Source organism: Plectrocnemia conspersa, unplaced genomic scaffold (assembly GCF_051122295.1).
Source record: "Plectrocnemia conspersa isolate PC_06_02 unplaced genomic scaffold, ASM5112229v1 ptg000007l, whole genome shotgun sequence".
Classification (NCBI taxonomy): Eukaryota; Metazoa; Arthropoda; class Insecta; order Trichoptera; family Polycentropodidae; genus Plectrocnemia; species Plectrocnemia conspersa.
Genome location: NW_028277171.1, coordinates 11,709,973 through 11,722,168, shown reverse-complemented (window position 1 = coordinate 11,722,168; position 12,196 = coordinate 11,709,973). Strand labels below are relative to the sequence as shown.

At 29.8% G+C, this 12,196-nt stretch overlaps 2 protein-coding genes across 7 annotated transcripts in view; both read right to left on the bottom strand.

Annotated features, from left to right (window-relative positions):
• Nucleotides 1–2,205: 2,205 nt before the first annotated feature.
• On the bottom strand, nt 2,206–6,389 carry mEFG1 (mitochondrial translation elongation factor G 1). The gene is made up of 10 exons (XM_088188570.1): nt 6,267–6,389; nt 5,969–6,121; nt 5,594–5,913; nt 4,306–4,544; nt 3,618–4,233; nt 3,386–3,547; nt 3,202–3,320; nt 2,928–3,140; nt 2,656–2,857; nt 2,206–2,587 (listed from the first exon to the last, which is right to left on the bottom strand). Exons 1-10 carry the CDS (start codon nt 6,333–6,335, stop codon nt 2,443–2,445), a joined length of 2,238 nt encoding a protein of 745 aa, XP_088044696.1. The 5' UTR covers nt 6,336–6,389; the 3' UTR covers nt 2,206–2,442.
• Nucleotides 6,390–7,770: 1,381 nt separating this feature from the next.
• Nucleotides 7,771–12,196, bottom strand: part of Ndae1 (Na[+]-driven anion exchanger 1) — a 48,487-nt gene continuing 44,061 nt past the window's right edge. For all 6 annotated transcript variants that reach the window (XM_088188671.1, XM_088188672.1, XM_088188667.1 and 3 more), the window contains 3 exons: nt 10,156–10,376; nt 9,634–9,736; nt 7,771–8,643 (listed from right to left, as the gene is read on the bottom strand). In XM_088188671.1, the coding sequence (XP_088044797.1) occupies nt 8,560–8,643; nt 9,634–9,736; nt 10,156–10,376 (408 nt within the window). In that variant the 3' untranslated portion in view covers nt 7,771–8,559. The remainder of the gene's footprint in view (nt 8,644–9,633; nt 9,737–10,155; nt 10,377–12,196) is intronic.

The following is a 12,196-nucleotide window of genomic DNA, read 5'->3' as shown; positions in this document are numbered from 1 at the left end:
TGCGAGCTCTGCGCGCGCTCGCGAACGCCACAACCGACGCAAAGGCGCTCGCAAATCTGTGTTCATATACATATCGTCAACTTAAAAATAATAAAATAACATCCACGTCCTGACCGACATATATTTATTTTAAATCTAAACATGAGGTTTTCAGAAGTGACCAGATTTTAAAAATATCAAAGGGGGACAAAAACTAAATTGTAATAACTAAAAAGAGGTTTCATTACTAAGTACTACATACAAAGTATTCTCAAACATGATATATAGAAGTTTAGAAAAATATGTCAATGAAATACTAAAAGAATACCAGTGTGGATTCCGAGCCAACAGGACTAACATAGAGATCCATACAACGAGACAGACACTGAAAAATGCCTACAAATATGATATAATACTGTACTACATATTTATAGATTTCGATAGCTTCATAAAAAAATGTTATATATTCTGATAATACCAGGTATCCCAGATAAATAAATGAGATTGGTTGAAACAACACTAAAAGGCTCAAAAGCGATAGTTAACATAAAAAAGAGTTTGAAATATCGGGTGGCAAACAAGAAGATGCATTATCCACACTTATCTTCAATCAGTCATAATTAGAAAGTGTAAATGGATATATAGAAGCAATGTGTGGAACTGGGACAAAATGCCACACGACTGAGAAGCCGGGACCAATACTGTGAAACCCGGACGTATGGTAAGCCTAATTATGTATTTATGTATGCACTTAGTAAATTTAGGGGTCTAGCTTATTTTGGTGAGGTGACGAGTGGCAATTATACACAGATTGATCCGCTTCAGTAGTATTTTTATTGAATATTATTACATTTACTTGTTAAAACTAAAGTGTGTGAGCGGACGGTACGTATGGCCCGCCAAGAGAAGAAAGTCCGTCACGCCAGTGCTACCAGCTATAACAAACCTAAGTAAATACATATATAAATAAGCACCCTACATTATTATTTAGTTCACCTGTAAAAGATTCTGTGCTTTACCAAGCTTAGGCTAGGGTACTTTTTATCCCACAGCTGAGTCACCGAGCATCAGAGAATTGTTGACACCACCACTAGTAAGTTACCTTATTAGGAAGTCATGCTTAATCGCGGCCCCGGTGTATGCCATTGTAATTAAGAAATCTGATGCGACGGACTCAAAGGCGTACAGACCCATTACGTCGTCTTGGCCCAATGTCAAGCTATGTTGGAAGGTTTTAGTGGCACGCTTTGAAGTCTATTTGCTTAATATCGGTTAGGAAATTTATATTCCGACGGGAATTGGAAGTGATCGTTGATTGATGTTCTCCCTGGAAAATACGTGGTGGGAGCGCTTCTTGACATATTGTATGCGCTCTATCATGCATAGTAGCCTGGCATAATATACAAGTTAAAACGGCGAAAAGTGGCATTGGATCTTCAATGTCACTGTTGTCTTTCCGTAACCGTCAGGTTGTTATCAATGCAAAAAGGCTATCCACAAGGGTCGATCCTTGGGCTGATACTGTGGTACGTACTCTTCGATGACGTACTGAGTTATTCCCTGCTGGCGAATTGCGATCTAGCTGCGAATGTCCTTTTGCACAGTTGGAAAGAAATTAATCTTAAGGCAATTCAGCTCTTTCTACGATATCCAAATTGGGCTTTGAAAACAAGCTCTTCTTTATTTCCAATAAGACTTAGGCTGTTTTGCTTCGCAGCTTTTTAAAAAAAATATATTTTTTTTAATGAAAAGTCATCTTATATAGTTTGTTTCGCATGCTAAATATTTGTAAGTTAAGCTAAGCAAAAATGTTAACTCTTGCATACACATACGCCACGTCAGAGAGAAGGCATAAGGTGTTGTGTGGGTTGATGCGACTCAGCTGCAAGCAGTGGAGAAGCAAAGCGAACAATTTAAAGGACACAATTTATCGCCAACTTTTTGTCCATGCTAATTTGTTCTCGCAATTAAATGCCTAACATTATCTTTGGTTTAAGTATTTGAAGTGTTAATTCGACTTATTCAAATTTTCTAATTTTCCAAATGCTGATTTTGTTTGGAAAATCATGAGCACATGGCGCGAGATTATGAGCATACCACGCAAAATAGAAGACGTCAAATCTAGATTTCACTTTCTTTTAATAAAATTATAACTTTTCATAAAGGAAGTATGCATCCTTATGATATTTGAAATAAAAATATTGAAGTAATTGAAAATTTATAACATTTATGTAGTTAATTTATATTTAGAATAAATATTACATAACGATAATAAATCATCCATAGTATCACAGTGTTCATTGATTACGGTAAAACTGTTAATCTTTTTAACTTCATAAAAAATTGGATGAAATGTCATTATTACAAAAACATAACAAAACAACAACATACATTAATTTACTACTTATTCATACACGTTTTATATTATGTACCACTTTTATTAGTTCATTCGAGTTTAACAACTTAATTTTTCTTTTTCTTCTTGTCATCTACAATCTGACCGGTTTCCAACTGATACTGTTTTATAATTTTATCCTGTACCTCTGGTAATGCAACCAAGTATCTGCAGTATTCCATACTGAATTCGCCTTTTCCTTGAGTGAAAGATCTGAAATAAATTAGAAATGAATTTAAAAATTACAATCTGTATATAATTAGACTGAGTATCGCAATCACCTTAATTCGCCCGTATATCCAAACATATCATTTAAAGGCACTTCGGCGCATATAGTAGTCCAACCCTCATAGATGTCGTTTGCTGAGATGATTCCATGACGTTTGCTCAGTTGTGTTAATACAGCTCCTTGAAATTCTTCAGGAACAACTACCTCAACGTTCATGATAGGTTCAATGAGTTGCCATGCTCCCATTTCCATAGCTAATATTTAATACTTTTAGATATATTTAACAATGAACTAAAGTGAAAATAAATTAAATACGATATTTACCGTCTCTCATGGCACCTTGCGCAGCTAAAAAGAAGGAATGTTCACTGGAATCGACAATATGGTGAGCTCCGTCGAGCAATCTAAATCGAATTCCAGCTATCTTATTTCCTGACAATGTTCCTTTTGTGCACGAAGACAAGAACCCTCTCTCGATACCGGGCACTAATGCTTTTGGAACGTTTGTACCGATAGTGTCATCGCGGAATTCAAGCACTGTTGAAATATATTGTTTAATTTGGCACTTATATAATTTAAATCTTAGGATTAAACTCACAAGTATTTTGATGTATCGGTAAAGGTTCTAGTATGCCTGTTACTCTACCATACTGTCCTGCACCTCCAGATTGCTTTTTATGCAGATAATCAAATTCAAAGGGTTTTATGAGTGTCTCTCTGAAATTGTACATTCGATTAAGACAATCCTATTTAATTGAAGGCCTGAATAGAAAAAATATTACCTAAATGCGACTCTAGGTTTGCCCAAAATCACTGTACAATTATACTCTTTTTCCATCCTTTGAGCATAAATTTCAAGATGTAATTCTCCCATTCCTGATACGATGGTTTCTTTATTGTCAGCATCATAGCGAAAGTGGAAAGTAGGATCTTCTTTTGTAAATCTGAATTTATTGACCAATTGTTGTTAATGTTAAATTAAAATTTATAATACCTAAAATAAAGCAATCAAACCTAGAAACGGCTTTTGAAAAGCTATCCCTTTCTTTCTTGTTAGTAACGGTGATCGACATAGATACTACAGGTTCCGGAACGTGAATTGATTCCATAGATATTTCTAATTTTGGATTTGTGACAAATGTATCTCCGCTCGCACATTCCACTCCGAATAAGGCAAATATGTCACCAGCAAAAATCTCACTAACTTCTTCCATATTGTTGGAATGCAATCGCACCAACTTTGAAATCCTGAGCTTTTTATTAATTCGAGTGTTGTAGATGCTTTCGCCTTTCTTTAAATTACCTTGATAGCATCTCATATACGTCAGCTGTCCGTATCTTCCCATTTCTAATTTAAACGCTAAAGCTACGAACGGATTTGAAGCAACTCTTGCTGGATTCAGTATAATATTTTCAGGTTTTCCACTGCGCTCATTTAATATAGCTTTATTATCCACCTCTGCTGGATGCGGCAAATATTCTAAAACTGCATCAAGCAAAGGTTGAATTCCCTTGTTTTTTAAAGCACTTCCTACCAGTACCGGAGTGAAAGCTCTCTTAATGCATGTTCTTCTGATAGCTTCTTTGATGTCTTTTTCTAGAATTGATTTTTCTTCCAAGAATAGTTCGCCTATAAATAAGAATGTGAAATTATTATAACACAATTAAAATACAATTAACTAATGATTAATTTAGAACTTACCGAATTTTTCATCAGCATTTGAAAGATGTTCAATCAACAAATGCCGGTAATCACTAGCTTCGACTCTCATATTTTGAGGTATTTCATCTCGTCTAAGAATTTGGCCAAACTGTCCGTCAAAATATATTGCTTCGTTTGTAATAAGATCGATGATTCCAGTGCATTCTTTTTCCAGACCGATAGGCAATTGTATGAACGTTGAATTATGTTTTAATTTAGACTGAATTTGTGATAATACTCTGTAAAATAATATTTAATTAGTATGTATTAATAAAAATATACAAAATTATGGCACAAACAACTATTAAAATTAACTATATTAAAAAAATTACTTCACATTACAGTCCGCTATTTTTGTGGATTTTAAACTGTTTTAACAAAAAGTGAAATTATGAACGTATACATTGCCATCTCTAAAAAATTTTTTGAATCTTTATTACGTTCGCACGAGATTTTTATAAGTTTGAGTTTCATTATGTTAAATCTTTGAAAATACGTGAGCGCACTGACCTAAAAATTTTAATTTTCACGCAAAAATGGATGAAAAATGCATAATGTATTAATAGCTATACTTGTATTTATTAATTATAGGTCACCTACTGTCAAAATCTTCAAGGGAAATTATACAATTTCCATTGAAGTCTACAGCTAAAGAAGATAATCTCAGAAATCAAAATATGTCAATTAACATTTTTGTCGAACATTATGGCAACTAGACTAAATTTCACATAAGTAAGATTTTCAAGCAGCTCAAAGGGCTTGGAAGGTATAGCTGTATACACTTGGAATGTTGTGTCAGCAACAGTTATATTTGTAGTATTGTAGCCGAGTGCATATACAAAAAAAGGATGTGGATTAAGAAAAAAACATCTAAATGTACTTAAAATGTGAAAAGAAAATATATTATAATATTGCTATTTCTGTTCATATGGAACTTGTTTGCGGGGTTTAAAAGGTTGACATGATTTTTACTTTGGGTCTTTGTGTGGATCGAATTAAAATTTGGTTTCTAAAAATTAAGAGATGGTATATATGATTGAGGATTCTTGCAAAATTTCCAATTTAAGTCATTAGTCAGAAAAAAATAAGTACATGTACTTGATTTGTTTTTAATTGTAAATAATTAATTAAACCATTAAAAAATCTTTATAAACATAATCTGTCTTAGGCTTTTCGTACACTGTCAACACAGTGAATGTCATTTTAACATAATATAATACATATTTCTGATAAAATAAAAAAATCATGTTCTTGCCGCTTTTAAAATATAAAAGTAAACTATGTATACCTTTTGGGATTTGCACCTAATCTATCTAATTTGTTGATGAACGCTAAACATGGTACATTATATCTCTTCATTTGGCGATTAACTGTCAAAGTTTGACTTTGAACACCTCCGACAGCACACAAAACTAACACTGCACCATCGAGTACTCTCAACGCTCTTTCTACTTCTACTGTAAAATCGACGTGACCCGGAGTATCAATGATGTTGATGTTATGATTCTTCCACATAGTATACGTCGCCGCTGACTGAATTGTGATGCCTCTCTGACGTTCCAGTTCCATAGAATCCATAGTAGCGCCGATATTATCTTTACCTTTTACCTATTGGAATATTAGAATCAACGCAAAATAATATATATTTGAATGAACAAATTACCTCGTGCATGGCTTCTATTCTACCGGTGTAAAATAAAATTCTCTCAGTCAACGTAGTCTTACCGGAGTCTATATGAGCTGATATACCGATATTTCTAATTCTTTCCAGAGCAGCATGCTGGGAAAATTGTGCATTAGACGATTGCCTCTGACTCTGTGAAAGACACGTTTCATACTTTATTAATGTACATCATGAGGCATTATGTCATTCTATGTCATTTTTAACCTATATATCAAAAAGTTATTTCGAGTACTAAAAGTCACATCAGTCAGATAAAAATATAATAATTGGTACATACTTGTTTAGAAATAACATTTTTAAGGCGTAAAATGCCTCTGTTACTTCGTATTATGTTCAACAAAGTCATTTTTGTTCTTGATGCAATTCGCCGAACATCAAACTTTTTAGGTTATCTTCGATTGCGGCTGTCAAGTGAAATCATTTACGGCCATACCCTATTTTATCATTAGCGAATATTTTTCATATAATTTACTTCACAAAATAGATTGTTTTAAAAAGCCATTTTTTATTATGTCAAGTAAAAACATTTATATTTTTTAAATATATTTTATTTGAGTCTGTACAAGGAAATCAAAAATCATTATCCAACTTATTTAATCTCCTTATTTATTGATTTTTATAATTGTTGATTAAAATAAAAAGAATGTATATATAGACAAAATGTCGATCGTATAGCAAAGTAGCCTACCTAAATATTATTAAAAAATGTACTGCAAGGCCAAATAATCACATATGTTTATTCAAAGTAACATTATTATTATTTTTTTATTTTCTCTTTTAGGGATTGAGTGTTACTGGCTTTATAGATTACGTTATGATAAGTTGCTTCGTGTAACTGTTTTATATAATGTAGTGAGCCGATGTATTACCTATGGCCAAAAAATAGGCGGCACTACAGACGAACAACTTGGTTGTCACCTGTTGCCACAAACGAAACGAATCGTTGTCAACCAAGTTGTTAGCATGGCTTTCGAGGATGTGTCATCGGCTTGAATTTTATAGCTTGGTTAGTGAAAAATGAGTGATGATTAATACTTGAAAATACAAATACTTGTAAAATTCAGTTAGCACCATAGAGTATATTATACTGACCACCATAAATTATGTGAACTGAAATAACTTTTTTAGGAAATCCTACTTCCAATGCAAAAGATACAAGGCAAAAACTTACAACTTATTTTATTTGAATATGAGCAGTGCTTAGGGAATTCAGTATATAAAAAATAACGCATAATGGTTCTTGTAATTCAATTATAAAAAAAGAATAGAAACTAAAAGTTGTTATGGCCAAGAGATGTTTGGCCATAACAACTTTTGTAATGAATATGAGCTAAATGAATAAGCAAAATTGCAAAATTCGTTAATGTATGGAATAATGCTGTACAGTGCGCCCCCCGAATCAAAGTTCACGTTGTTCAGATTTCTCTGTCTGATTTATAGTTAAATAAATTCAAGATATTTTCATCTTTCAATTATATTACATAACCATGCTATAAATTAGTGGCACTTATAGGTGCCCATTGTGTGCTGGCCTTTTTTTAAAAATGGCATGTATAGATAGGTGTCATCAACAGCGTAATTTCAGAACCAATGGGTACCATAGGGGGTATGCATTTATTCATAAGACAAACTTTTCACTATCCACCAAAACAGCTAGAAAAATGCATTTTTTGTTTAATAATAATCGTAGAATTAAATATTTTATATCAATGTTGTCAAGTTCTAATATTCTTAACAAAATTTTAATTTACCGGAAGTGAGAAAATTAATTAAAACAAAAGTTACACAGTAAATTGAAATTTATTTAAAGTTGTTTTAACATAATATTTATTTAACATTTAGTAAATACTATAAAGCAATAAAATCAATAGATTGTATAATATTATAATAAATCATCTCTGCAACTTTACTTTGTGCCTAAAAGAAAATCTGTAATTATCGAAAGACATTAAAACAATTTTCCTGTCCATAAACTTAAAATCCTGTTATATTAATTTAGTGATATTAGTAACATTTTAACAATTGCGACTACTGATAAACACACGTATTATAATAATTTTCACATTTTTTTTTCTCCAAAACGATAACACATTTATTTTATGGTGTTTAAATAAGGCTAAGGGCACGTTTACATTACATATATGGATAGGAGCTAGCTACTAGATACACTAATCTGTCGATCAAATTTAAAATTAATAAACTAGTCACATGTTGTGCAAAGTAATTGTATGGTAATCACAAAACAAGGCTTGTATTAACTCTATGCTTTATTTTTATGACGTTTTATTTTTTTTATTGGTAAAAATGCAAATTTATTTAAAAATATATCGTGTGATATTGATAACTTAATTTACAACATTTATTCACATAGTATGTTTTATATACATACATTATGGTAAGGTTAAAAAAATATTTCTTAAGTTAATTGAACTTTAATACAAATATGTAAGAAATTAAAATTTGGCAATTATTTTTCTCGTTTCTATGACTATCTAAATATATTTTATTTTTTTAGGATTCACTTTAGTTATAACATAAAACATTAAATCATAGAATCAGTTTTTAAAGACTTAAACGGATGTTTCAGCGGAAGTACATTTTCTAGTGTCTTTCTTTGAATCACTCCAGCATTCTTTACGACGATTAGAATCGCTCTGTAAATATTACATATGGGTTTTTATATATTTTTTTAATACAATTAATAACGCTATTAACATTTTTTATAACAATAATAACAACGAAAGGACAAGAAGGTTTCATTTTTGGATTGAAATGAAAACTTATTTGTTGAGACATGCATTAAAACATGCAAAAGATAAATAATTATATAACGTAGTATTATAATATAATATATTCTATGTACCATATGTATATATTTATACATATATATATATATATATATATATATATATATATATATATATATATATATATATATATATATATATATATATATATATATATATATATATATATATATATATATAAATAACTAATTTATTAAAAATAACAGATATTATTTAGGAAGATATGTAATTATTATATATCTAATAAAATTATCATTTATTCAGTCTCAGCTAAAAATTAATCAATATTCAACTCCACGTGTTATCGAAAAAGTGACACTATTAAATACATTTTAAACTTATAATTATAATACATATTTACATAATTTTTTTTATGGTTTCATCAATTTATTATAGATATATATCATGCATTGATATTGTAACATTGAGGAGGTAGGCATTGCAAATAAAATCACATTTTATACAGTTTCAAGCTAAACAAAGCATTATAATGTAATAATAACATTATTTAGTATTTACATGCACTTGATAATTTAAATAACACAAAATCAAATTGCAGAGAAGAATCTAATGATACAGTTAATATATCACATTTCTATTATTGCTTATCATTTTTTTTAAACAGTTAACTTCATCTTCTATAACAACATATTCACGTCATGATCTACGTCTTATTAGATTCTACTCACATTGATATATCAATAAAACATCAAAGTGCACAATGTGATGCTTTTTTTAAAACAGACATGGATAGATAGGGTGCTAGAGTGTGCTCTGTATAACTCCTGGTTGCATTCTTCAAATTTAAAATCTTGAATCGGAAGTATGCTCTCCCACCTTTATCGTTATGGGAAAATCGTCTTCATCTTCTTCGGTCATTGTCGATAGTCTTTTATCAACTTCGGATTGCACTTCTTTGGTGAGTTTTTTGTGTTTTGATCTGAAAAAATATGAAGCATATATAACTTGGCTTTGTTATGAGGAGCGCGTGTCACTTTTTTCTGTACGATACGCTATTTTTAGCATCCTCGATTATGGCTTCATTTTATTAAGTATTTCTTGTTGCTGGAAAGGATTCAAAGAAAATTTCTCAGATATTTACAAGAATTCGAATCCGCAGTTGTGCGAATACTCTGGAACACTTTCAAGTCATCAGTATATAATAAATATTTAAATTCTTAATTGAAGCCTGTATTCTATGTCGTTGATAAAGAAAAGAAAGAGCAAAAGACCCAAATTACATCCACTTAGATTGTTTATTGTTAATAATAACTTTTATCGACTTTAAAAGGCCATACTAAAAGAGTAACCTGTAATCTATTCGTTTTTATTCTAAACTTGATTTTAAAAAAATCTTACCCATTTTTCGGGCTCTTCTTCTCCGGCTTTTGTTTAGCTACTTCTAATTTTGACGAATCCGTTGTTTTGGCATTGTCATTATTTACATGTTTCCAAATTGCAGTCTTGTTTACTTCTTCGGATATGTTTATCGACGTGATCGGTATTTTCATGATGTTACCGTTTGCCAACGGTATTTGCAAGTTACCCGGATAAGGTGGTGGATTTCCACATGGCGTATCCTGTAAGTAATTATATATGTAGAACAATACAAATATTTATAATTAATTATTTTATAGTGCAACTGTAGAAAATTAGGATATCGTTTAATTATCTCACGTACCTTATAAAAACTTTGATCTTGATCCTTAATTGTATACTTATGTGTTTACTTTCTTATTAGTGATAGTTTTGGTATTTAAATATTACTTTTGGTTATAAAATATATATATATTTAATAAAATAGTCGGGTTTTATATGCATTTACATTAGGGATATTCTAGGGACAAATAGCTTGGACATAAATAAATATTATAGTATTTGTAAAATACACAGTGTATTGTAAGATGTTAGAAAATTATATATTATGAATTAAATAAATTATTAGACTTATAAAACAGTAAAACAATAAAAGACCTTTTGCAAATTATTATAAAAAACAAATTTAAAATAAAAAAGAATAAGACATAAGCAAGAAATGCAAATTAAAATCATGCGTATCTACCATGCAAGTGAACGTGAAATATATATGTATATATATATTTATTTTTTATGACGTCATTACATTTTCTACAATATAATTGAGTATTAAATCGATAAACAAGGTTGTGTTTTCAATTACATAAAGAAACAAGACAAGAACGTGTTAACTGATATTTTTGTAGAAAATAAGTTGTAATATACACTAAGATTTTAATTAATTGATATTTAGAACCATAGAAAATTTCAATAGAAACTATTTTACTATCAAAAATTATTTCAAATGGTAACATCTGAGGTAATATCATGCATCTTATTCATTAAAATATTTAGAATGGAATATAGTATTTTTAATTTTAGAAATTGTTCAAATGCCTTTACTAGAAAACATTACAAAATAAATCAGCCGAGGTACAGTTTTCTTTAGAAAAATCGCAAATATCAATTTGCAAATAACTAAATGTTAGTTATCATTCTCTTGCCTTAGAATTCTCACACGTTTTAAGTTATTTATTAAATATATAATTGTATAAAATATAGCACAACCCTATTTATCAAAAAACGTTTGAATTAAATAAAAACATTTAACCAATAACCAATATAGTTTATTTTGTTTGGCACATTACAAATATTCTAGTATAATTATACGTATTCACTATATCAGATGTGCGCATTTCAAAAATTGTTAATATAGTTAAATTTATAGAAATGCGACACTAATACTAATATCAAAATATTTTTGGTACGTCACAGAATTGACTGACACAATATTATTATCACGACTACAATGTTAGAAAAAAATTGATATCGTTCACAATAGTCTTATTTGGTTAGCTTATGACTCAATTATATTCGTACATGACACAGTTTTTACTTATTAAAATAAAACAACTAACAGCAGCAATAGTTCTATAACATAATTACAGTAGTGTTTGGTATTTTCTTCATTCTCCGTTACAGGCGCGATCCTTATTACTGTACCTAATTCGTAACAAATACAATTCAGTTACATATGATATAACATTTTTTTTCTTAAGTTCTGACATATTCAATTAACGTTTAATTTTATTAAACAAAATAATTATTAAAAACGATACAGTTGAACTGACTATGATAATTTGAGATTAAAACTCTAAAAGCTAACATAATATATACATATACCAAATCAATACCAGTTGAACTGTATTTTAATTCAATAATAGTAATTTATAATATAGTATATATAAATTTGGCTAAAACATACACAATATTTGTGTGTTAAAATTAGACTAAATAAATAAAATTGCGCTAAATTAAAATTCATACAGGGGTTCTAAAGTGTAGAATAAAAAAATGGACGTGTTTTGTAATTAAATTACTCTAA